Raw genomic sequence first — 27,700 nt, forward strand, 5'->3', positions numbered from 1 at the left:
AACTTTGGCCAAACTTCAGTTTTATTGCATTTATTCAAATACCATTTAAACAATTCAAACTCTTTATTCCATCGTCTTCATTTCACACAGGTCGAATCTGTGACGTGTCATTTTGATTGGCTGACAGCCGTGATATATCAGACATTATAAACCGGGTGGTTGGAGCCCTGAATGCTGATTGGCTGACAGCTGTGATATATCAGACATTATAAACTGGGTGGTTGGAGCCCTGAATGCTGATTGGCTGACAGCCGTGATAATCAGACATTATAAACTGGGTGGTTGGAGCCCTGAATGCTGATTGGCTGACAGCCGTGATATATCAGACATTATAAACTGGGTGGTTGGAGCCCTGAATGCTGATTGGCTGACAGCCGTGATATATCAGACATTATAAACTGGGTGGTTGGAGCCCTGAATGCTGATTGGCTGACAGCCGTGATAATCAGACATTATAAACCGGGTGGTTGGAGCCCTGAATGCTGATTGGCTGACAGCTGTGATATATCAGACATTATAAACCGGGTGGTTGGAGCCCTGAATGCTGATTGGCTGACAGCCGTGGTATATCAGACCGTATACCACGGGTATGACAAAAACATGTATTTTTACAGCTCTAATTACATTAGTAACCCGTTTATAGTAGCAATAAGGCACCTTTAGGGGGTTTGTGGTAATATGGTCAAGACCGGATTGAATGGCCAATATGACCATCTAGAATCAATACTAACTATCCATTTTACAACTGATACTACATCTAAATGATGTGTGGAAATAGGGGAATCATCAATGGCTTAACACACCATTTAAACCTGTCAAATCACAGATTTCCCAGGGAGCCGTTTTCTAATTAAAACAATAAGGCCCGGGTGGTGTGATATACGGCGTCTCCTACTACTGAACAGGACCGTGATTAGAGTGAAACATCACGTTGTGTTTTTGACACAGGGGCCACCACCTGACACAGGGACACTGAGGAGTGACACCAAACAAACAGCCCTGGGTAGAGGGGCTCGGTAAATGTGGTGTAGAATGTGTGCAGGTGAGTCAGTGTATCAGAACAGACCTTGTAGAAAGACATAGTGCCGGCTGGCCAGTCCAGATACAGTCCTACTCTGTTGGACGGGGGAGAGGAGGAGGGGGAAGGTATGGTAGTGAGCTTACTATTGATCCAGGCCATGTAATGGTCATCACAACAGACCAGACACCAGGCTTTGTCACTAGGTCCAAGCCCACTGTCATCACCCCTTCCTGACCTATTGATTCCTTTATATGTCACACCGATATGAGCCCCTCTCCCACTCCACTCTACCTCCCAGTAACAGCGCCCTGACAGACCCTCTCTACACAGCACCTGGTCGAAATCCTGAAATCTCTCCGGGTGATCAGGATACGGCTGCTCCTCGGTCATCCATGTCACCGTTCTGTTCTCCTCAGACAGAGAGAGGTTTCTGTTTGCTGTGTTCGGGTCCAGTGAGAGCACACAGCCATCTGATGGGGGAGACCAGGACACAAATTACAAATCATCATCATATCACAATGATAATGTTTCTAGGTGTTAAATAGCCCCATCAGAATGATAATGTTTCTAGGTATTAAAGAGCCCCATCAGAATGATAATGTTTCTAGGTATTAAAGAGCCCCATCAGAATGATAATGTTTCTAGGTATTAAAGAGCCCCATCAGAATGATAATGTTTATCGGTATTAAAGAGCCCCATCAGAATGATAATGTTTATCGGTATTAAAGAGCCCCATCAGAATGATAATGTTTCTAGGTATTAAAGAGCCCCATCAGAATGATAATGTTTCTAAGTAAGAGCCCCATCAGAATGATAATGTTTCTAGGTATTAAAGAGCCAAGGGAAAAGGTCCAGTCAGATTTGTTGAATGATCATGTGTTATACTGTATGATCATAACCTCATAACACACCAATCAATAATCCCAACAGAGTGAGGTCCTGTTAGTGTAACCACACACACACACACACACACACGCTCTGAAAAACGATCTTTCTTCGAGTCAACTTGAAATAAGACTAACAGGATTTTTTCTTCGCAGCAGTCAACACTCACATTTTCTAAGCCCGTGTTTTATTGTGTACTGTCCTCCATGTTCCACACTGTAGGGGGTAAGAAGAACAGACAGGCAACGTCCACACAAGGTCACCACATCACACCGTCCAGGTCGTCGTAAGTGTGTTTGGCTTACAGTACATGTAATTAGCATAACTAACCTGATAGGTCAGAATCATGTCTTACAGTACATGTAATTAGCATAACTAACCTGATAGGTCAGAATCATGTCTTACAGTACACATACATTAGCATAACTAACCTGATAGGTCAGAAACATGTAATTATCATGTACCGTAAGACATGTTTCTGACCTATCAGGTTAGTTATGCTAATGTATGTGTACTGTAAGACATGTTTCTGACCTATCAGGTTAGTTATGCTAATTTATGTGTACTGTAAGACATAACTAACCTGATAGGTCAGAAACATGTCTTACAGTATGTCACTCAACATGGACTGACATAAACCCTCTACATACTTGAGTTTCTCCAGTCTGCAGTGTGGATCCTCCAGTCCAGCAGAGAGCAGTCTGACTCCCGAGTCTCCTAGGTGATTGTAGCTCAGATCCAGCTCTCTCAGGTGTGAAGGGTTTGACTTCAGAGCTGAGACCAGAGAAGCACAGCCTTCCTCTGTGACTTCACAGAATGCCAACCTGCAGAGAGTTGTAACATGATTCTATAATCACACAGATATTCTATGGCGGTGAACATAGACTGGCTGTTGTATCCATGTGTACATATAGTCATAATATCATTACTGTGGTGTTATTTGCATTATATCCGCAATACAGCATCTGATTGGGAACCACTGGCCTATGGCCAATCATATGTTGTTTTGATGTTTGGCCATAGGCCAGTGGTTCCCAAACTTCTACACGGCATCTGATTGGCCATATGCCAGTGGTTCCCAAACTTCTACACGGCATCTGATTGGCCATATGCCAGTGGTTCCCAAACTTCAATATGGCATCTGATTGGCCATATGCCAGTGGTTCCCAAACTTGGGGTCGGGGGATGGGGTCCCCTGATAAAATGTGTAATGTTTAAAACTGAATGTTCGTTCTCTTCAGATGGGTCTAGAATTCAACCTGTGAGTGTCACAATGCCCTCATGGCTTTCAGGACCTAAACTTAAAGACCGAGCGCAGTCACAATTCTGTTTTCCCCCCTGTGTTTCAGATCATATTGTACAACAGAGGTGTTTGATATCACATTGTACAACAGCCGATTTAAACTAAGAGTGTAAAACTGTGGAGAAAAAAAACCTGATCCATGTTATTTCCTGATAGTTGGTTGGTTGAAAATACAATGTACAACTGAACCCTTCTGATCAGCAGGTTGACATGGGCGGGACTTTGGGCTTTCCATTGTGACATCACCATGCGGGAAAATTGGTTAATAGGACCAATAACAAGAGAGTTTCCAATTTCTGATCAGCAGGTTGGCATGGGCTTTCCATTGTGACATCACCATAGACCAATAACAAAAGAGAGTTTCTAAAAACCTCTCTGCCAATCACGGCGCTGTCATGTCATCGTTAATGTGTTGCGATCACAAGGAAATCATCGCTCTCCTTTTGTTACTCGTAATGTGAAGACACGTCAAGTCAACATGCCTTCGTAAAGCTACACCATTCATAGTTATTGGACTCACATATAGACAAACTAGATCGGCACAACAATTACAATATTTGATGTGAAATTATCACAGCGTTGCTTGTAAAAACGGAATAAAAAAATACAAGTTTAACAGCTCCATCATAAGTGTCAGTCAAGAAACAGTCAGATTTATATCGGAGTTTGTTGACAAACAGATGTGGTGAACTGTTATCACCTAAATACAGGAAAACTGACCTCAGAGTCTCCAGTTTACATGGTGAATCCCCCCGTCCAGCAAAGAGCAGCTTCACTCCTGAATCCAGCAGGTCATTGTTACTCAGATCCAGCTCTCTCAGGTGTGAGGAGGAACTGAGAGCTGAGGCCAACACTTCACAAGATGCTTCTGTGAGTTTACAGCCAGAGAGACTGCAGATACAGAGGCCATTACATGAGGTTTCCTCTGAGTTTCACAGCAGAAGACTGAACCTGTTGGATTACTGAAAAGAAAGTCATTCAACCGGCAAACGAGCCACTTTTAGAATGTCTTTCATGTCGTTACTACAGATGTCCTGATCACACCGTCGTCGTAGAGAATGTTCCTGCTCGGCAGAAAATGGACACTTGTAATGTATTCAAGGTTTTAAAAAGGCTTTTAAAGTTTGTAACTTCCACTTTAAAACATCAGACTTGATTTTCCCGAACGGAGAAAAAAGGAGAAATCTGATTGGCCATATGCCAGTGGTTAACATCCATTAATTATAATAATTATCATAATCATTTCCTGTTTCTGTAGGGATTCTTTTGTTTTGCGGTGAGAAGCCAAATTAAGACAGTACACCTGTATGTGTTGGGATCGCTTCAGGGACATCAAAGGGAATATGACTGCAGTGTTACCTAGGGAATATGACTGCAGTGTTGCCTAGGGAATATGACTGCAGTGTTGCCTAGGGAATATGACTGCAGTGTTGCCTAGGGAATATGACTGCAGTGTTGCCTAGGGAATATGACTGCAGTGTTGCCTAGGGAATATGACTGCAGTGTTGCCTAGGGAATATGACTGCAGTGTTGCCTAGGGAATATGACTGCAGTGTTACCTAGGGAATATGAATGCAGTGTTGCCTAGGGAATATGAATGCCGTGTTGCCTAGGGAATATGAATGCAGTGTTGTCTAGGGAATATGGCTGCAGTGTTACCTAGGGAATATGGCTGCAGTGTTACCTAGGGAATATGACTGCAGTGTTACCTAGGGAATATGAATGCAGTGTTACCTAGGGAATATGAATGCAGTGTTACCTAGGGAATATCATAGTTTTCAAGTGAGGTACATTGCATTTTCTAGTGTCCATTTGTGGTCATGTGCAGAAACAGTTTGGTCCTACCCTGTCATATGCTAATGAGGCCCTGTGGGAACCTGTTTTAAATTTGATTTCTAAGGATCCTCACTTAGCTGCTTTGCTACCTCGTATGTTGCTTGTAAATGTGAAGACCCGTCAAGTCAACAAATCAACATGCCTTTATAAAGTTAAAACTATTCATAGTTATTAGACTCACGTATTGACAAACTAGATTGAACAACAATTACAATATTTGTCAAAAATGTAAAAGTTTAAAAAGGACCAGCTGTATAAGTGTCAGTCAAGAGACAGTGAGGTGTTGGATATATTGAGTTTAATGCTGAGTTTGTTCATTAACAGATGTGGTGAACTGTTATCACCTAAATACAGGAAAACTGACCTCAGAGTCTCCAGTTTACATGGTGAATCCCCCCGTCCAGCAAAGAGCAGCTTCACTCCTGAATCCAGCAGGTCATTGTTACTCAGATCCAGCTCTCTCAGGTGTGAGGAGGAACTGAGAGCTGAGGCCAACACTTCAGAAGATGCTTCTGTGAGTTTACAGCCAGAGAGACTGCAGATACAGAGGCCATTACATGAGGTTTCCTCTGAGCTTCACAGCACTTGGTAAATTGGTAAATTACAAACTCTGAAGATAAAACCTGTTGGATTACTGAAAACAAACAATCCAACCGTATTACTGACCTTAGGATCTCCAGTCTCCAGATTGAATCTTCTAATCTAGGAGAGACATGTTGCACTATTGAGTCTCCTAGATGATTGTCACTCAGGTCCAACTCTCTCAGGTGGTTGGGGTTTGACCTCAGAGCTGAGACCAGGGCAGCACAGCCTTCTTCTGTAACTCCACAGCCTGATAGCCTGTAGGGTCATTCCATATGAAAATCAATCAATATAGCCTGCAGGGTCATTCCATATGAAAATCAATCAATATAGCCTGCAGGGTCATTCCATTTGAAATCAATCAATATAGCCTGCAGGGTCATTCCATTTGAAATCAATCAATATAGCCTGCAGGGTCATTCCATTTGAAATCAATCAATATAGCCTGCAGGGTCATTCCATTTGAAATCAATCAAAATAGCCTGCAGGGTCATTCCATTTGAAATCAATCAATATAGCCTGCAGGGTCATTCCATATGAAAATCAATCAATATAGCCTGCAGGGTCATTCCATATGAAAATCAATCAATATAGCCTGCAGGGTCATTCCATATGAAAATCAATCAATATAGCCTGCAGGGTCATTCCATATGAAAATCAATCAATATAGCCTGCAGGGTCATTCCATTTGAAATCAAAATAGCCTGCAGTGTCATTCCATATGAAAATCAATCAATATAGCCTGCAGGGTCATTCCATATGAAAATCAATCAATATAGCCTGCAGGGTCATTCCATATGAAAATCAATCAATATAGCCTGCAGGGTCATTCCATTTGAAATCAATCAATATAGCCTGCAGGGTCATTCCATATGAAAATCAATCAATATAGCCTGCAATGTCATTCCATTTGAAATCAATCAAAATAGCCTGCAGTGTCATTCCATTTGAAATCAATCAAAATAGCCTGCAGGGTCATTCCATTTGAAATCAATCATTATAACCTGCAGGGTCATTCCATTTGAAATCAATCATTATAACCTGCAGGGTCATTCCATTTGAAATCAGTCAAAATTGGCTGTTTTTGTCCTCTACCTTTTACTTGAACAAAAATGTCCAATCATGTGCAGTACACCTGTTAGAGACCCATTTTAGACGCCCCCCCCCCCCATTCTAACATGAGACACCCATATCCTCTCATCACTGATAAAGATGGAAAATTGATTTTGATACCATTCTACATCTTATAAAACAGTTTTCTCAAACTGTGGATCACTTATTGAACAAGAAGTGGGGTACTGACTTCAGAGTCTCCAGTTTACAGTGGGGATTCCCCAGTCCAGCAGAGAGTAGCTTCACTCCTGAATCGTTCAGGTCATTGTTACTCATGTCCAGCTCTCTCAGGTTTGAGGGGTTTGAGCTGAGAGCAGAGACCAACAGTTCACACGATGCTTCTATGAGTTGACAGTCAGCAAGTCTGCAAATACAGAGAGGATACATGAGAGAGAGGTTGTATTCATGTTAGTGTAAGTTTAGCTTTCCCTGCTAGTGTAAACCTGTGTTACTTTTGAATGTCATAGTGAAGTTGATAATACCAGTATGGCGCTATAGTAAAATTGTGCGCCGGCCCTTTAAGGTTTGTCAGTTGTCAAACAGTTGGCACCAGTTCTTAATTATACTATGGCTGGTCCTGTATCAGGCGCGTCCTCTGTCAGGCGCGTCCCCCCTTTCTGGACAGGGACCCAGCTATATTTGTCCTTATCAGACGTGGCTCCTTTCTGGACAGGGACCCAGCTATATTCGTCCTTATCAGACGTGGCTCCTTTCTGGACAGGGACCCAGCTATATTCGTCCTTATCAGACGTGTCTCCTTTCTGGACAGGGACCCAGCTATATTTGTCCTTATCAGACGTGTCTCCTTTCTGGACAGGGACCCAGCTATATTTGTCCTTATCAGACGTGTCCAGGGACCCAGCTATATTTGTCCTGTATCAGACGTGTCTCCTTTCTGGACAGGGACCCAGCTATATTCGTCCTGTATCAGACATGTCTCCTTTCTGGACAGGGACCCAGCTATATTCGTCCTTATCAGACGTGTCTCCTTTCTGGACAGGGACCCAGCTATATTTGTCCTTATCAGACGTGTCTCCTTTCTGGACAGGGACCCAGCTATATTTGTCCTGTATCAGACATGTCTCCTTTCTGGACAGGGACCCAGCTATATTTGTCCTTATCAGACATGTCTCCTTTCTGGACAGGGACCCAGCTATATTTGTCCTGTATCAGACGTGTCTCCTTTCTGGACAGGGACCCAGCTATATTCGTCCTGTATCAGACATGTCTCCTTTCTGGACAGGGACCCAGCTATATTTGTCCTGTATCAGACATGTCTCCTTTCTGGACAGGGACCCAGCTATATTTGTCCTGTATCAGACATGTCTCCTTTCTGGACAGGGACCCAGCTATATTTGTCCTGTATCAGACATGTCTCCTTTCTGGACAGGGACCCAGCTATATTTGTCCTGTATCAGACGTGTCTCCTTTCTGGACAGGGACCCAGCTATATTTGTCCTGTATCAGACATGTCTCCTTTCTGGACAGGGACCCAGCTATATTTGTCCTGTATCAGACGTGTCTCCTTTCTGGACAGGGACCCAGCTATATTCGTCCTGTATCAGACATGTCTCCTTTCTGGACAGGGACCCAGCTATATTTGTCCTGTATCAGACATGTCTCCTTTCTGGACAGGGACCCAGCTATATTTGTCCTGTATCAGACATGTCTCCTTTCTGGACAGGGACCCAGCTATATTTGTCCTGTATCAGACATGTCTCCTTTCTGGACAGGGACCCAGCTATATTTGTCCTGTATCAGACATGTCTCCTTTCTAGACAGGGACCCAGCTATATTTGTCCTGTATCAGACATGTCTCCTTTCTAGACAGGGACCCAGCTATATTTGTCCTGTATCAGACATGTCTCCTTTCTGGACAGGGACCCAGCTATATTTGTCCTGTATCAGACATGTCTCCTTTCTGGACAGGGACCCAGCTATATTTGTCCTGTATCAGACATGTCTCCTTTCTGGACAGGGACCCAGCTATATTTGTCCTGTATCAGACATGTCTCCTTTCTGGACAGGGACCCAGCTATATTTGTCCTGTATCAGACATGTCTCCTTTCTGGACAGGGACCCAGCTATATTTGTCCTGTATCAGACATGTCTCCTTTCTGGACAGGGACCCAGCTATATTCGTCCTTATCAGACATGTCTCCTTTCTGGACAGGGACCCAGCTATATTTGTCCTGTATCAGACATGTCTCCTTTCTGGACAGGGACCCAGCTATATTCGTCCTTATCAGACATGTCTCCTTTCTAGACAGGGACCCAGCTATATTTGTCCTGTATCAGACATGTCTCCTTTCTGGACAGGGACCCAGCTATATTTGTCCTGTATCAGACATGTCTCCTTTCTGGACAGGGACCCAGCTATATTTGAGTATCTACAGTTACATGTACACAATCACCTGTCATAAGTACAGGTGTGCACCATTAATACACGACTCAATACTTTTTATGATCAATTTCTATTTAAAAAAATATATAAGCTTTTGTTTATTATTTTAATAGAAAATCTAGTCAGCCAGTGAAAGATACTGCTATTACTTACCAGTATAGTGTGATGTGAGTGATATTTCCCAGAATACTTACAGAGCCTTCCTGCAGACTCTCACAGCTGGAAGCAGTCTCCTACGACCCTCCTGCGAGGTCTTGTATTTCTTCAGGTCAAACACCTCCAGAAGCTCGTCTGATATCTGCAGCATGTAGGCCAACGCTGAACAGTACGTAAGTGGCAGGTTTTTGGATCTTTTCTCTGACCTCAAGTATTTCTCAATTTCCTGCTGTACTGAATGGGTTTTCATCTCTATCAGACAGTGGAAGAGATTGATGCACCTCTCGGGGGACATGTTGGCATTCTGCATCATCTTCAGGGATCGGATCGTTTTCTTGACGCTCTCTGGACTGCTTTCTGTCTGTGTCACCAGACCTCGTAGGAGTTTCTGATTGGCTGCCAGTGACATGCCATGAAGGAAGCGGACGACAAGGTCCAGATGTCCAGTCTTACTCTCCAAGGCTTTATTCGTGGTACTCTTCAGCAGCTCGTGTACGGTTCTCTCTTCAGACGTGACTCTAGTCGCCTGGAGGAAGGGCCTCAGTTCATCCATGTTCTTGGTTGTGTAACAATGGTACACGTAGACAGCAGAGAGAAACTCCTGAACGTTCAGATGAACAAAGCAGTACACCACTCTCTGAAACAACACAGATTCTTCTTTAAAGACTTGTGTGTACACGCCCGAGTACACCGAGGCTTCTGTGACATCAATGCCACACTCTTTCAGGTCTTCTTCATAGAACACGAGATTACCCTTCTCCAGATGTTCAAACGCCAGCTTCCCCAGCTTCAGAAGAGCTTCCTTATCAGACTCCAGGAGCTCCTGTTGATCCATTTCGTCTTTTCCATGACACTTCTGGTTCTTCGGGCTGGTGTGAATGAGCACGAAGTGTGTGAACGTCTCAGTCAGAGTCTTGGGCATCTCTCGTCTCTTGTCTGTACTTAACATGTGTTCAAAGACTGTTGCAGAAATCCAACAGAAAGCTGGCATGTGACACATGACGTGGAGGCTCCTTGATGTCTTTATGTGGGAGATTATTCTGTTGGCCAGGTCCTCATCATCACGGAATCTTTTCCTGAAGTACTTCTCCTTCTGTTGGTCGTTGAACCCTCGTACCTCTGTCACCTGGTCGACACACTCAGAGGGGATCTGATTGGTTGCTGCTGGTCGGGAGGTTATCCAGAGGAGAGCCGAGGGAAGCAGATTCCCCTTGATGAGGTTTGTCAGCAGAACATCTACAGACGATGTCTGTGTGACATCAGACATCATTTTGTTGCACTGAAAATCCAATGTAATTCTGCTTTCATCCAACCCATCAAAGATGAACATAGCTTTACAGGCAGTGAGTTTCTCTGCATTGACTATATCTAGTTCTGGGTGGAAGTCATGGAGAAGTCTGAGAAGACTGTACTGGAGATCTTTGATCAAGTTCAGCTCCCGGAAAGGAAGCACAAATATGATCTCCACATCTTGGTTTGCCTTCCCTTCAGCCCAGTCGAGGATGAACGTCTGCACAGAGACTGTTTTTCCGATGCCAGCGATGCCCTTGGTCAGCACAGTTCTGATGCTTCTCTCCTGGCCAGCTAAGGGTTTAAAGAGGTCATTGCAGTGGATTGCCGTGTCACGTGAGGTCGGTGTCCTGCATGCCGTCTCTAGCTGCCACATCTCATGTTCATCGTTAACCCCTTCACTCTCTCCCTCTGTGATGTACAGCTCTGTGTAAATCCTGTTGAGGGGGGTTTGGCTCCCTGCTTTTACCAGGCCTTCTATCACACATTCATACCTTCTCTTCAGACTGTCTTTATGGTTTACTATAGCTCTCTGCAGGCTGACATCCACTGAAAGAGAAGAATAGAATTTGCTGAGAATTTTCATGTGTATCTCGCCTTGCCACATTCACTGAGACGGCACTTGTGAAGGTGGTAAATGACATTTTAATGGCATCGGACCGAGGCTCTGCATCTGTCCTCATGCTCCTAGACCTTAGTGCTGCTTTTGATACCATCGATCACCACATTCTTTTGGAGAGATTGGAAACCCAAATTGGCCTACACGGACAAGTTCTGGCCTGGTTTAGATCTTATCTGTCGGAAAGATATCAGTTTGTCTCTGTGAATGGTTTGTCCTCTGACAAATCAACTGTAAATGTTGGTGTTCCTCAAGGTTCCATTTTAGGACCACTATTGTTTTCACTATATATTTTACCTCTTGGGGATGTTATTCGAAAACATAATGTTAACTTTCACTGCTATGCGGATGACACACAGCTGTACATTTCAATGAAACATGGTGAAGCCCCAAAATTGCCCTTGCTAGAAGCATGTGTTTCAGACATAAGGAAGTGGATGGCTGCAAACTTTCTACTTTTAAACTCGGACAAAACAGAGATGCTTGTTCTAGGTCCCAAGAAACAAAGAGATCTTCTGTTGAATCTGACAATTCATCTTAATGGTTGTACAGTCGTCTCAAATAAAACTGTGAAGGACCTCTGCGTTACTCTGGACCCTGATCTCTCTTTTGAAGAACATATCAAGACCATTTCAAGGACAGCTTTTTCCATCTATGTAACATTGCAAAAATCTGAAACTTTCTGTCCAAAAATTATGCAGAAAAATGTATCCATGCTTTTGTCACTTCTAGGTTAGACTACTGCAATGCTCTACTTTCCGGCTGCCCGGATAAAGCACTAAATAAACTTCAGTTGGTGCTAAATACGGCTGCTAGAATCCTGACTAGAACCAAAAAATTTGATCATATTACTCCAGTGCTAGCCTCTCTACACTGGCTTCCTGTCAAAGCAAGGGCTGATTTCAAGGTTTTACTGCTAACCTACAAAGCATTACATGGGCTTGCTCCTACCTATCTCTCTGATTTGGTCCTGCCGTACATACCTACACGTACGCTACGGTCACAAGACGCAGGCCTCCTAATTGTCCCTAGAATTTCTAAGCAAACAGCTGGAGGCAGGGCTTTCTCCTATAGAGCTCCATTTTTATGGAACGGTCTGCCTAACCATGTGAGAGACGCAGACTCGGTCTCGACCTTTAAGTCTTTACTGAAGACTCATCTCTTCAGTGGGTCATATGATTGAGTGTAGTCTGGCCCAGGAGTGGGAAGGTGAACCGAAAGGCTCTGGAGCAACGAACCGCCCTTGCTGTCTCTGCCTGGCCGGTTCCCCTCTTTCCACTGGGATTCTCTGCCTCTAACCCTATTACAGGGGCTGAGTCACTGGCTTACTGGGGCTCTCTCATGCCGTCCCTGGAAGGGGTGCGTCACCTGAGTGGGTTGATTCACTGATGTGATCTTCCTGTCTGGGTTGGCGCCCCCCCTTGGGTTGTGCCATGGCGGAGATCTTTGTGGGCTATACTCAGCCTTGTCTCAGGATGGTAAGTTGGTGGTTGAAGATGTCCCTCTAGTGGTGTGGGGGGCTGTGCTTTGGCAAAGTGGGTGGGGTTATATCCTTCCTGCTTGGCCCTGTCCGGGGGTGTCCTCGGATGGGGCCACAGTGTCTCCTGACCCCTCCTGTCTCAGCCTCCAGTATTTATGCTGCAGTAGTTTATGTGTCGGGGGGCTAGGGTCAGTTTGTTATATCTGGAGTACTTCTCCTGTCCTGTTCGGTGTCCTGTGTGAATCTAAGTGTGCGTTCTCTAATTCTCTCCTTCTCTCTTTCTTTCTCTCTCTCAGAGGACCTGAGCCCTAGGACCATGCCCCAGGACTACCTGACATGATGACTCCTTGCTGTCCCCAGTCCACCTGGCCGTGCTGCTGCTCCAGTTTCAACTGACCTGAGCCCTAGGACCATGCCCCAGGACTACCTGACATGATGACTCCTTGCTGTCCCCAGTCCACCTGGCCGTGCTGCTGCTCCAGTTTCAACTGTTCTGCCTTATTATTATTCGACCATGCTGGTCATTTATGAACATTTTAACATCTTGGCCATGTTCTGTTATAATCTCCACCCAGCACAGCCAGAAGAGGACTGGCCACCCCACATATGCTCTCTCTAATTCTCTCTTTCTTTCTCTCTCTCGGAGGACCTGAGCCCTAGGACCGTGCCCCAGGACTACCTGACATGATGACTCCTTGCTGTCCCCAGTCCACCTGGCCTTGCTGCTGCTCCAGTTTCAACTGTTCTGCCTTATTATTATTCGACCATGCTGGTCATTTATGAACATTTGAACATCTTGGCCATGTTCTGTTATAATCTCCACCCGGCACAGCCAGAAGAGGATTGGCCACCCCACATAGCCTGGTTCCTCTCTAGGTTTCTTCCTAGGTTTTGGCCTTTCTAGGGAGTTTTTCCTAGCCACCGTGCTTCTACACCTGCATTGCTTGCTGTTTGGGGTTTTAGGCTGGGTTTCTGTACAGCACTTTGAGATATCAGCTGATGTACGAAGGGCTTTATAAATACATGTGATTTGATTTGACTTGTATTCCCGTGTATCTCGCCTTGCCACATTCACTTGTATTCCCGTGTATCTCGCCTTGCCACATTCACTTGTATTCCCGTGTATCTCGCCTTGCCACATTCACTTGTATTCCCGTGTATCTCGCCTTGCCACATTCACTTGTATTCCCGTGTATCTCGCCTTGCCACATTCACTTGTATTCCCGTGTATCTCGCCTTGCCACATTCACTTGTATTCCCGTGTATCTCGCCTTGCCACATTCACGTGTATTCCCGTGTATCTCGTCTTGCCACGTGCTGGAAGACTAGAAGATCTAACATTTGAAAATACAAAGGGCAGAGTGTACAAAACATTAAGAACACCTGCTCTTTCCATGACATAGACTGACCAGGTGAATCCAGGTGAAAGTTATGATCCCTTATAGATGTCACCTGTTAAATCCATTTTAAAAATCAGTGTAGATGAAGGAGGAGAAGACGTGTTAAAGAAGGATGTTTAAGCCTTGAGACAGTTAATGAGCAAATGTCTTACTGTTTTCAGAGCCTCTCGCTACATCGTTGGGTTCAGCCCGTTGCAGTAGAACTGGACGTGTCCTGAACCTCTTTCTACACCGAGGACAGCCATAGTGTCCTGACGGAGCAGGCTGCTCCCAGTGTCTAGTGATGCACCGTCTGCAGAACCGGTGTCCACAGGTGATAGAGACTGGATCTGTCAGCACCTGCTCACACACTGCACACCTGGACTGATCCTCTGACAGAGGAGACCATCCACTACACACACACACACGTAGATGTTAATACTGCTACTTGTGCAGAAACAGAGAAAATATAGGACATTACTCCACACACACACACACACACACACACACACACACACACACACACACACACACACACACACACACACACACACACACACCACTGCTGTGTTATTCGTACTTCTCTCTCTCTGCTCAGACTATTCACTTTATTACCTGTACATAGCCGGCACAGTGCATTCTACATAGTATATTTCATAGTACTCTGTATATCATTCTACATAGTGTATTTCATAGTACTCTGTATATCATTCCACATAGTATATTTCATAGTACTCTGTATATCATTCTACATAGTGTATTTCATAGTACTCTGTATATCATTCTACATAGTGTATTTCATAGTACTCTGTATATCTGTCTACATAGTATATTTCATAGTACTCTGTATATCATTCCACATAGTGTATTTCATAGTACTCTGTATATCATTCTACATAGTGTATTTCATAGTACTCTGTATATCATTCTACATAGTGTATTTCATAGTACTCTGTATATCATTCTACATAGTATATTTCATAGTACTCTGTATATCATTCTACATAGTATATTTCATAGTACTCTGTATATCATTCTACATAGTGTATTTCATAGTACTCTGTATATCTGTCTACATAGTGTATTTCATAGTACTCTGTATATCATTCTACATAGTGTATTTCATAGTACTCTGTATATCATTCTACATAGTGTATTTCATAGTACTCTGTATATCATTCCACATAGTGTATTTCATAGTACTCTGTATATCATTCCACATAGTATATTTCATAGTACTCTGTATATCATTCCACATAGTGTATTTCATAGTACTCTGTATATCATTCTACATAGTGTATTTCATAGTACTCTGTATATCTGTCTACATAGTGTATTTCATAGTACTCTGTATATCATTCCACATAGTGTATTTCATAGTACTCTGTATATCATTCTACATAGTGTATTTCATAATACTCTGTATATCATTCTACATAGTGTATTTCATAGTACTCTGTATATCATTCTACATAGTGTATTTCATAGTACTCTGTATATCTGTCTACATAGTGTATTTCATAGTACTCTGTATATCATTCCACATAGTGTATTTCATAGTACTCTGTATATCATTCTACATAGTGTATTTCATAATACTCTGTATATCATTCTACATAGTGTATTTCATAGTACTCTGTATATCATTCTACATAGTGTATTTCATAGTACTCTGTATATCTGTCTACATAGTGTATTTCATAGTACTCTGTATATCATTCCACATAGTGTATTTCATAGTACTCTGTATATCATTCTACATAGTGTATTTCATAGTACTCTGTATATCATTCTACATAGTGTATTTCATAGTACTCTGTATATCATTCCACATAGTGTATTTCATAGTACTCTGTATATCATTCTACATAGTATATTTCATAGTACTCTGTATATCATTCTACATAGTGTATTTCATAGTACTCTGTATATCATTCTACATAGTGTATTTCATAGTACTCTGTATATCATTCTACATAGTATATTTCATAGTACTCTGTATATCATTCTACATAGTGTATTTCATAGTACTCTGTATATCATTCCACATAGTGTATTTCATAGTACTCTGTATATCATTCCACATAGTATATTTCATAGTACTCTGTATATCATTCTACATAGTATATTTCATAGTACTCTGTATATCATTCCACATAGTGTATTTCATAGTACTCTGTATATCTGTCTACATAGTATATTTCATAGTACTCTGTATATCATTCCACATAGTATATTTCATAGTACTCTGTATATCTGTCTACATAGTATATTTCATAGTACTCTGTATATCATTCCACATAGTATATTTCATAGTACTCTGTATATCATTCCACATAGTATATTTCATAGTACTCTGTATATCTGTCTACATAGTATATTTCATAGTACTCTGTATATCATTCTACATAGTGTATTTCATAGTACTCTGTATATCATTCCACATAGTGTATTTCATAGTACTCTGTATATCATTCTACATAGTGTATTTCATAGTACTCTGTATATCATTCTACATAGTGTATTTCATAGTACTCTGTATATCATTCTACATAGTGTATTTCATAGTACTCTGTATATCATTCCACATAGTGTATTTCATAGTACTCTGTATATCATTCCACATAGTGTATTTCATAGTACTCTGTATATCATTCTACATAGTGTATTTCATAGTACTCTGTATATCATTCTACATAGTGTATTTCATAGTACTCTGTATATCATTCCACATAGTGTATTTCATAGTACTCTGTATATCATTCTACATAGTGTATTTCATAGTACTCTGTATATCATTCCACATAGTATATTTCATAGTACTCTGTATATCATTCCACATAGTATATTTCATAGTACTCTGTATATCATTCTACATAGTGTATTTCATAGTACTCTGTATATCATTCTACATAGTGTATTTCATAGTACTCTGTATATCATTCTACATAGTGTATTTCATAGTACTCTGTATATCTGTCTACATAGTGTATTTCATAGTACTCTGTATATCTGTCTACATAGTGTATTTCATAGTACTCTGTATATCATTCTACATAGTATATTTCATAGTACTCTGTATATCATTCTACATAGTGTATTTCATAGTACTCTGTATATCATTCCACATAGTGTATTTCATAGTACTCTGTATATCATTCTACATAGTGTATTTCATAGTACTCTGTATATCATTCTACATAGTGTATTTCATAGTACTCTGTATATCATTCTACATAGTGTATTTCATAGTACTCTGTATATCATTCTACATAGTGTATTTCATAGTACTCTGTATATCATTCTACATAGTGTATTTCATAGTACTCTGTATATCATTCTACATAGTATATTTCATAGTACTCTGTATATCATTCTACATAGTGTATTTCATAGTACTCTGTATATCTGTCTACATAGTGTATTTCATAGTACTCTGTATATCTGTCTACATAGTATATTTCATAGTACTCTGTATATCTGTCTACATAGTATATTTCATAGTACTCTGTATATCTGTCTACATAGTGTATTTCATAGTACTCTGTATATCTGTCTACATAGTGTATTTCATAGTACTCTGTATATCATTCCACATAGTATATTTCATAGTACTCTGTATATCATTCTACATAGTGTATTTCATAGTACTCTGTATATCATTCTACATAGTGTATTTCATAGTACTCTGTATATCTGTCTACATAGTGTATTTCATAGTACTCTGTATATCTGTCTACATAGTGTATTTCATAGTACTCTGTATATCTGTCTACATAGTGTATTTCATAGTACTCTGTATATCATTCTACATAGTGTATTTCATAGTACTCTGTATATCATTCCACATAGTGTATTTCATAGTACTCTGTATATCATTCCACATAGTGTATTTCATAGTACTCTGTATATCTGTCTACATAGTGTATTTCATAGTACTCTGTATATCATTCCACATAGTGTATTTCATACTTTCTACACATCTTCACGCTTTATTATTATTTGACTGTCTATTTGTTGTTTGACTGTCTATTTGTTGACACAGTGTTTGACTGTCTATTTGTTGACACAGTGTTTGACTGTCTATTTGTTGTTTGACTGTCTATTTGTTGACACAGTGTTTGACTGTCTATTTGTTGACACAGTGTTTGACTGTCTATTTGTTGACACAGTGTTTGACTGTCTATTTGTTGACACAGTGTTTGACTGTCTATTTGTTGTTTGACTGTCTATTTGTTGACACAGTGTTTGACTGTCTATTTGTTGACACAGTGTTTGACTGTCTATTTGTTGCGTTTGACTGTCTATTTGTTGACACAGTGTTTGACTGTCTATTTATCCACAGTGTCTGACTGTCTATTTGTTGACACAGTGTATGACTGTCTATTTGTTGTGTTTGACTGTCGATTTTTTTTGCCACAGTGTTTGACTGTCTATTCATCCACAGTGTTTGACTGTCTATTTGTCGACACCGTGTTTGACTGTCTATTCATCCACAGTGTTTGACTGTCTATTCATCCACCGTGTTTGACTGTCTATTTATCCACAGTGTTTGACTGCCTATTTGTTGACACCGTGTTTGACTGTCTATTTGTCGACACAGTGTTTGACTGTCTATTTGTTGTGTTTGACTGTTGATTTGTTGACAGTGTTTGACTGTCAATTTGTTGTGTTTGACTGTCTATTTATCCACAGTGTTTGACTGTCTATTCATCCACAGTGTTTGACTGTCTATTCGTCGACACAGTGTTTGACTGTCTATTCGTCCAGTGTTTGACTGTCTATTTGTTGACACAGTGTTTGACTGTCTATTCATCCACAGTGTTTGACTGTCTATTCATCCACAGTGTTTGACTGTCTATTTGTTGACACCGTGTTTGACTGTCTATTTGTTGTGTTTGACTGTCTATTTGGCGACACAGTGTTTGACTGTCTATTTGTTGTTTGACTGTTAATTTGTCGACAGTGTTTGACTGTCTATTTATTGACACAGTGTTTGACTGTCTATTCGTTGTGTTTGACTGTCTATTTGATGTGTTGACTGTCTATTTGATGTGTTTGACTGTCTATTTGTCCACAGTGTTTGACTGTCTATTTGTCCACAGTGTTTGACTGTCTATTTGTCCACAGTGTTTGACTGTCTATTTGTCCACAGTGTTTGACTGTCTATTTGTCCACAGTGTTTGACTGTCTATTTGTCCACAGTGTTTGTGTCTTGTTTTTAGCTCCTTACTGACTTACTGTTCCAATATTATTAGTATTATTGATCACAGTTGAGAGGAAGCTGGCAAGTAAACATTTAGTAGTAGTGGTAGTAGTAGTAGTAGTGGTTGTAGTAGTAGTAATAGTGGTTGTAGTAGTAGTAGTAGTAGTGGTTGTAGTAGTAGTAGTAGTGGTTGTAGTAGTAGTAATAGTGGTTGTAGTAGTAGTAATAGTGGTTGTAGTAGTAGTAATAGTGGTTGTAGTAGTGGTAGTAGTAGTGGTAGTAGTGGTTGTAGTAGTAGTAATAGTGGTTGTAGTAGTAGTAATAGTGGTTGTAGTAGTAGTAATAGTGGTTGTAGTAGTAATAGTGGTTGTAGTAGTAGTAATAGTGGTTGTAGTAGTAGTAATAGTAATAGTGGTTGTAGTAGTAGTAATAGTGGTTGTAGTAGTAGTAATAGTGGTAGTAGTAGTAGTAATAGTGGTAGTAGTAGTAATAGTGGTAGTAGTGGTGGTTGTAGTAGTAGTAGTAATAGTGGTTGTAGTAGTAGTAATAGTGGTTGTAGTAGTAGTAATAGTGGTTGTAGTAGTAGTAATAGTGGTTGTAGTAGTAGTTATAGTGGTTGTAGTAGTAGTTATAGTGGTTGTAGTAGTAGTTATAGTGGTTGTAGTAGTAGTAATAGTGGTTGTAGTAGTAGTAGTAATAGTGGTTGTAGTAGTAGCGGTTGTAGTAGTAGCAGTAGTAGTGGTTGTAGTAGTAGCAGTAGTGGTTGTTGTAGCAGTAGCAGTAGTAGTGGTTGTAGTAGTAGCAGTAGTAGTGGTTGTAGTAGTAGCAGTAGTAGTGGTTGTAGTAGTAGCAGTAGTAGTGGTTGTAGTAGTAGTAGTAGTAGTAGTAGTAGTAGTAGTAGTAGTAGTAGTAATAGTGGTTGTAGTAGTAGTAATAGTGGTTGTAGTAGTAGTAGTAGTAGTGGTAGTAGTGGTTGTAGTAGTAGTAATAGTGGTTGTAGTAGTAGTAATAGTGGTTGTAGTAGTAGTAGTAGTGGTTGTAGTAGTAGTAATAGTGGTTGTAGTAGTGGTAGTAGTGGTTGTAGTAGTAGTAATAGTGGTTGTAGTAGTAGTAATAGTGGTTGTAGTAGTAGTAATAGTGGTTGTAGTAGTAGTAGTAGTGGTAATAGTGGTTGTAGTAGTAGTAATAGTGGTTGTAGTAGTAGTAATAGTGGTTGTAGTAGTAGTAATAGTGGTTGTAGTAGTAGTTATAGTGGTTGTAGTAGTAGTAATAGTGGTTGTAGTAGTAGTAATAGTGGTTGTAGTAGTAGTAGTAGTGGTTGTAGTAGTAGTAGCGGTTGTAGTAGTAGCAGTAGTAGTGGTTGTAGTAGTAGCAGTAGTAGTAGTGGTAGTGGTTGTTGTAGCAGTAGCAGTAGTAGTGGTTGTAGTAGTAGTAGTAGCAGTAGTAGTGGTTGTAGTAGTAGCGGTTGTAGTAGTAGCAGTAGTAGTGGTTGTAGTAGTAGCAGTAGTAGTAGTGGTAGTTGTAGTAGTAGTAGTAGCAGTAGTAGTGTTTGTTGTAGTAGTAGCAGTAGTAGTGGTGGTTGTAGTAGTAGCGGTTGTAGTAGTAGTAGTAGTAGTAGTGGTTGTAGTAGTAGTAGTAGCAGTAGTTGTAGTGGTAGTGGTTGTTGTAGTAGTAGTAGTAGCAGTAGTAGTGGTGGTTGTAGTAGCGGTTGTAGTAGTAGTAGTAGTAGTGGTTGTTGTAGTAGTAGCAGTAGTAGTGGTTGTTGTTGTAGCGGTTGTAGTAGTAGTAGTAGTAGTAGTAGTAGTAGTAGTAGTAGTAGTAGTAGTAGTAGTGGTTGTTGTAGTAGTAGCAGTAGTAGTGGTTGTAGTAGTAGCGGTTGTAGTAGTAGTAGTAGTGGTTGTTGTAGTAGTAGCAGTAGTAGTGGTTGTAGTAGCAGTAGTAGTGGTTGTAGTAGTAGCGGTTGTAGTAGTAGCAGTAGTAGTGGTTGTACATAGTGTATTTCATAGTACTCTGTATATCTGTCTACATAGTGTATTTCATAGTACTCTGTATATCTGTCTACATAGTATATTTCATAGTACTCTGTATATCTGTCTACATAGTATATTTCATAGTACTCTGTATATCTGTCTACATAGTGTATTTCATAGTACTCTGTATATCTGTCTACATAGTGTATTTCATAGTACTCTGTATATCATTCCACATAGTATATTTCATAGTACTCTGTATATCATTCTACATAGTGTATTTCATAGTACTCTGTATATCATTCTACATAGTGTATTTCATAGTACTCTGTATATCTGTCTACATAGTGTATTTCATAGTACTCTGTATATCTGTCTACATAGTGTATTTCATAGTACTCTGTATATCTGTCTACATAGTGTATTTCATAGTACTCTGTATATCATTCTACATAGTGTATTTCATAGTACTCTGTATATCATTCCACATAGTGTATTTCATAGTACTCTGTATATCATTCCACATAGTGTATTTCATAGTACTCTGTATATCTGTCTACATAGTGTATTTCATAGTACTCTGTATATCATTCCACATAGTGTATTTCATACTTTCTACACATCTTCACGCTTTATTATTATTTGACTGTCTATTTGTTGTTTGACTGTCTATTTGTTGACACAGTGTTTGACTGTCTATTTGTTGACACAGTGTTTGACTGTCTATTTGTTGTTTGACTGTCTATTTGTTGACAGTGTTTGACTGTCTATTTGTTGACACAGTGTTTGACTGTCTATTTGTTGACACAGTGTTTGACTGTCTATTTGTTGACACAGTGTTTGACTGTCTATTTGTTGTTTGACTGTCTATTTGTTGACACAGTGTTTGACTGTCTATTTGTTGACACAGTGTTTGACTGTCTATTTGTTGCGTTTGACTGTCTATTTGTTGACACAGTGTTTGACTGTCTATTTATCCACAGTGTCTGACTGTCTATTTGTTGACACAGTGTATGACTGTCTATTTGTTGTGTTTGACTGTCAATTTTTTTTGCCACAGTGTTTGACTGTCTATTCATCCACAGTGTTTGACTGTCTATTTGTCGACACCGTGTTTGACTGTCTATTCATCCACAGTGTTTGACTGTCTATTCATCCACCGTGTTTGACTGTCTATTTATCCACAGTGTTTGACTGCCTATTTGTTGACACCGTGTTTGACTGTCTATTTGTCGACACAGTGTTTGACTGTCTATTTGTTGTGTTTGACTGTTGATTTGTTGACACAGTGTTTGACTGTCAATTTGTTGTGTTTGACTGTCTATTTATCCACAGTGTTTGACTGTCTATTCATCCACCGTGTTTGACTGTCTATTCGTCGACACAGTGTTTGACTGTCTATTCGTCCAGTGTTTGACTGTCTATTTGTTGACACAGTGTTTGACTGTCTATTCATCCACAGTGTTTGACTGTCTATTCATCCACAGTGTTTGACTGTCTATTTGTTGACACCGTGTTTGACTGTCTATTTGTTGTGTTTGACTGTCTATTTGGCGACACAGTGTTTGACTGTCTATTTGTTGTTTGACTGTTAATTTGTCGACAGTGTTTGACTGTCTATTTATTGACACAGTGTTTGACTGTCTATTCGTTGTGTTTGACTGTCTATTTGATGTGTTGACTGTCTATTTGATGTGTTTGACTGTCTATTTGTCCACAGTGTTTGACTGTCTATTTGTCCACAGTGTTTGACTGTCTATTTGTCCACAGTGTTTGACTGTCTATTTGTCCACAGTGTTTGACTGTCTATTTGTCCACAGTGTTTGACTGTCTATTTGTCCACAGTGTTTGTGTCTTGTTTTTAGCTCCTTACTGACTTACTGTTCCAATATTATTAGTATTATTGATCACAGTTGAGAGGAAGCTGGCAAGTAAACATTTAGTAGTAGTGGTAGTAGTAGTAGTAGTGGTTGTAGTAGTAGTAATAGTGGTTGTAGTAGTAGTAGTAGTAGTGGTTGTAGTAGTAGTAGTAGTGGTTGTAGTAGTAGTAATAGTGGTTGTAGTAGTAGTAATAGTGGTTGTAGTAGTAGTAATAGTGGTTGTAGTAGTGGTAGTAGTAGTGGTAGTAGTGGTTGTAGTAGTAGTAATAGTGGTTGTAGTAGTAGTAATAGTGGTTGTAGTAGTAGTAATAGTGGTTGTAGTAGTAGTAATAGTGGTTGTAGTAGTAGTAATAGTGGTTGTAGTAGTAGTAATAGTGGTTGTAGTAGTAGTAATAGTGGTTGTAGTAGTAGTAATAGTAATAGTGGTTGTAGTAGTAGTAATAGTGGTTGTAGTAGTAGTAATAGTGGTAGTAGTAGTAGTAATAGTGGTAGTAGTAGTAATAGTGGTAGTAGTGGTGGTTGTAGTAGTAGTAGTAATAGTGGTTGTAGTAGTAGTAATAGTGGTTGTAGTAGTAGTAATAGTGGTTGTAGTAGTAGTAATAGTGGTTGTAGTAGTAGTTATAGTGGTTGTAGTAGTAGTTATAGTGGTTGTAGTAGTAGTTATAGTGGTTGTAGTAGTAGTAATAGTGGTTGTAGTAGTAGTAGTAATAGTGGTTGTAGTAGTAGCGGTTGTAGTAGTAGCAGTAGTAGTGGTTGTAGTAGTAGCAGTAGTAGTGGTTGTAGTAGTAGCAGTAGTGGTTGTTGTAGCAGTAGCAGTAGTAGTGGTTGTAGTAGTAGCAGTAGTAGTGGTTGTAGTAGTAGCAGTAGTAGTGGTTGTAGTAGTAGCAGTAGTAGTGGTTGTAGTAGTAGTAGTAGTAGTAGTAGTAGTAGTAGTAGTGGTTGTAGTAGTAGTAATAGTGGTTGTAGTAGTAGTAATAGTGGTTGTAGTAGTAGTAGTAGTAGTGGTAGTAGTGGTTGTAGTAGTAGTAATAGTGGTTTGTAGTAGTTAGTAGTAATAGTGGTTGTAGTAGTAGTAGTAGTGGTTGTAGTAGTAGTAATAGTGGTTGTAGTAGTGGTAGTAGTGGTTGTAGTAGTAGTAATAGTGGTTGTAGTAGTAGTAATAGTGGTTGTAGTAGTAGTAATAGTGGTTGTAGTAGTAGTAGTAGTGGTAATAGTGGTTGTAGTAGTAGTAATAGTGGTTGTAGTAGTAGTAATAGTGGTTGTAGTAGTAGTAATAGTGGTTGTAGTAGTAGTTATAGTGGTTGTAGTAGTAGTAATAGTGGTTGTAGTAGTAGTAATAGTGGTTGTAGTAGTAGTAGTAGTGGTTGTAGTAGTAGTAGCGGTTGTAGTAGTAGCAGTAGTAGTGGTTGTAGTAGTAGCAGTAGTAGTAGTGGTAGTGGTTGTTGTAGCAGTAGCAGTAGTAGTGGTTGTAGTAGTAGTAGTAGCAGTAGTAGTGGTTGTAGTAGTAGCGGTTGTAGTAGTAGCAGTAGTAGTGGTTGTAGTAGTAGCAGTAGTAGTAGTGGTAGTTGTAGTAGTAGTAGTAGCAGTAGTAGTGTTTGTTGTAGTAGTAGCAGTAGTAGTGGTGGTTGTAGTAGTAGCGGTTGTAGTAGTAGTAGTAGTAGTAGTGGTTGTAGTAGTAGTAGTAGCAGTAGTTGTAGTGGTAGTGGTTGTTGTAGTAGTAGTAGTAGCAGTAGTAGTGGTGGTTGTAGTAGCGGTTGTAGTAGTAGTAGTAGTAGTGGTTGTTGTAGTAGTAGCAGTAGTAGTGGTTGTTGTTGTAGCGGTTGTAGTAGTAGTAGTAGTAGTAGTAGTAGTAGTAGTAGTAGTAGTAGTAGTAGTAGTAGTAGTAGTAGTGGTTGTTGTAGTAGTAGCAGTAGTAGTGGTTGTAGTAGTAGCGGTTGTAGTAGTAGTAGTAGTGGTTGTTGTAGTAGTAGCAGTAGTAGTGGTTGTAGTAGCAGTAGTAGTGGTTGTAGTAGTAGCGGTTGTAGTAGTAGCAGTAGTAGTGGTTGTAGTAGTAGCAGTAGTAGTAGTGGTAGTTGTAGTAGTAGTAGTAGCAGTAGTAGTAGTGGTTGTAGTAGTAGCGGTTGTAGTAGTAGTAGTAGTAGTAGTGGTTGTAGTAGTAGCAGTAGTAGTAGTGGTAGTTGTAGTAGTAGTAGTAGCAGTAGTAGTGTTTGTTGTAGTAGTAGCAGTAGTAGTGGTGGTTGTAGTAGTAGCGGTTGTAGTAGTAGTAGTAGTAGTAGTGGTTGTAGTAGTAGTAGTAGCAGTAGTTGTAGTGGTAGTGGTTGTTGTAGTAGTAGTAGTAGCAGTAGTAGTGGTGGTTGTAGTAGCGGTTGTAGTAGTAGTAGTAGTGGTTGTTATAGTAGTAGCAGTAGTAGTGGTTGTTGTTGTAGCGGTTGTAGTAGTAGTAGTAGTAGTAGTAGTAGTAGTAGTAGTAGTAGTGGTTGTTGTAGTAGTAGCAGTAGTAGTGGTTGTAGTAGTAGCGGTTGTAGTAGTAGTAGTAGTGGTTGTTGTAGTAGTAGCAGTAGTAGTGGTTGTAGTAGTAGCGGTTGTAGTAGTAGCAGTAGTAGTAGTGGTTGTAGTAGTAGCAGTAGTAGTGGTTGTAGTAGTAGCGGTTGTAGTAGTAGTAGTAGTAGTAGTAGTGTTTGTTGTAGTAGTAGCAGTAGTAGTGGTGGTGCCAGTGATTTTGGCCCAGGGATGTTTGTAGTCACACAGTATCAAACACGAGGTCTCATTTACTCGTAGTTCAGATATGGAAGTAAAATGTTAATCTCACCTGTTAGCTTCCGTGTCAAGTTCCCCCGAGAGACTCATTTCAGAGCACTGGCCCCTAAACAGAGATCCAGCATAGTGGTTAACACAGTGACAGCTCAATATTGAATGAGAATTGTTCTCTATTATTTCATAACGTTCTCTTAGAAATCAAACATTTACTAAAACAGACACATCCAAATAGTCTGGTGATTTAAATCACGTGTACATGTAGTCATGACTTCTAATTATCACCTCTTCTCCATTCCTGCCAGGATTGAATTGGATCCGCGGTAACCTCGGTGTTTAGGCGGTGTCAGAGGTGTAGCTGCTTTGTAGCTGTCAAATCAACAAGCGTCTCTACATTTTATTCCTATCGCCGGAATTGTCATTGGATGTGCAGAGTTGCATTTATATAAATCCCATGCATCCGTTTTTCAAGTTCAAACACTGTCGTCCGTGATGTAATCTACACCTCGATTAGGCTGATGTAAATACTTATTGTTAAGTTTAACAACAACATTTTTTTTTAACGAGAGTCATTTCTATATAGCCTACACTTTCTTGTTCTGAACTTCTAACGCAGGATGGGTGAGTTCTCTCCTTTCTGGGTTGGGCAAAATCTGGGAATTCTATATCCGGTCTAACGCGTGTGTAATGGTCCAGCTGTTCTATATCCGGTCTAAAGCGTGTAGCATGGTCCATTTGTAGTATGGTCTTTTCTCAACAGAAATGTCGTAAACCAAGAGCAAGACCTGTTGTAACGTACCTCGGTTCGAATCCGAGAAGGGGAAAACCAGCCATATCTACAGCCTGGCACTCTGAAGTCAACCCGGGCTGGTCTTGGTTATTCTAGCTCGACTTGCGCTTCCACTGCCGCAATATCATTAACAATGTCATGTTGCTATCTAACCAATGTGACTGTGCTGTTAATGTTGCAATTGTAGAAAATCATTTGGCTACAACTAGAAAGATGTTGCAGAAATATCCCCCTAGTGGATATAAACTACACAAGACTTCCTCTGGGTGGAATGTACCGAGTTAAACCGAGTGGAAGTTGTAGCCGCCTTGTGGTTAGTAGTTTACAAGCCTGCTAGAGTTGGTCAGCCGTAGGCGGACGAGCAATATGAGTTTAACTAACCTGAACTGGAATCAACGTGAAGATAATTAGCTTTCGAAAAACCCCTGAGTAGATCTAGTGCTTCGTAGGATAGCCCTCTGGTCTTACTGGAGCGAATAATAACTCTTCACGGTGTCTTTAAACCATCCATCTCCTCCTATTGTGTTGCTTTGTTCAACAGGTCACGTTATGCTATTAAGGAATTGTAGGGGACTAAAATGACGTAGCATCAGCCTAATAATAACACTGTTAAGAAAAGTATGGTCAATGGTTTCATGCTAAATTACACGAAGCAGGAGCTTATTGTCATTAAAAAAAACTAAAATATATAGAGATGAACAAATTGTAAAATAACCATGATGTAGAAATATATGAATATGTTTTTGAACTGGACTCGTCCATGAGCGATTACTGCCATTTTGTATGACTGAACTGTACCTGTCCCAGGTGAAATAGACTGTTAAGGTCTGAGTGTTTTACTGTTATTCAACTTGACTAAAATAACACCATACATTTCATTTCCGTACACATTTTACAATAACCCTGGCAGAATTCTTACCTTAGCTTGAATTCACAACCAGAATATGTCAAGTCAATGAGATATGTCCTTCCCGATGACGAGTGCTCAGTATCTATGTTCTAGATACAGTCGATCTTTGAATGCAATCATAT

The 27,700-nt window shown here is 40.3% G+C and overlaps 1 protein-coding gene across 4 annotated transcripts; it reads right to left on the minus strand.

Moving 5' to 3' along the window:
- LOC109886698 (NACHT, LRR and PYD domains-containing protein 3-like) lies at nucleotides 1–27,700 on the minus strand. 4 transcript variants are annotated; one of them, XM_031821580.1, is made up of 11 exons: nucleotides 27,588–27,700; nucleotides 25,934–25,987; nucleotides 14,242–14,480; nucleotides 9,339–11,139; nucleotides 6,931–7,104; nucleotides 5,712–5,885; nucleotides 5,410–5,580; nucleotides 3,930–4,100; nucleotides 2,557–2,730; nucleotides 2,076–2,122; nucleotides 1–1,491 (listed from the first exon to the last, which is right to left on the minus strand). In XM_031821580.1, the coding sequence occupies exons 2-11, from the start codon at nucleotides 25,969–25,971 to the stop codon at nucleotides 914–916; spliced, it is 3,567 nt and encodes a 1,188-aa protein (XP_031677440.1). In that variant the 5' UTR covers nucleotides 25,972–25,987; nucleotides 27,588–27,700; the 3' UTR covers nucleotides 1–913. The 4 variants fall into 4 exon arrangements, with proteins under 4 accessions (XP_031677440.1, XP_031677439.1, XP_031677442.1 ...); XM_031821579.1 differs by lacking the exon at nucleotides 27,588–27,700 and adding an exon at nucleotides 26,164–26,959; XM_031821582.1 differs by lacking the exons at nucleotides 3,930–4,100; nucleotides 27,588–27,700 and adding an exon at nucleotides 26,164–27,221.

This window comes from Oncorhynchus kisutch, unplaced genomic scaffold (genome assembly GCF_002021735.2).
Source record: "Oncorhynchus kisutch isolate 150728-3 unplaced genomic scaffold, Okis_V2 scaffold3993, whole genome shotgun sequence".
Taxonomy (NCBI): Eukaryota; Metazoa; Chordata; class Actinopteri; order Salmoniformes; family Salmonidae; genus Oncorhynchus; species Oncorhynchus kisutch.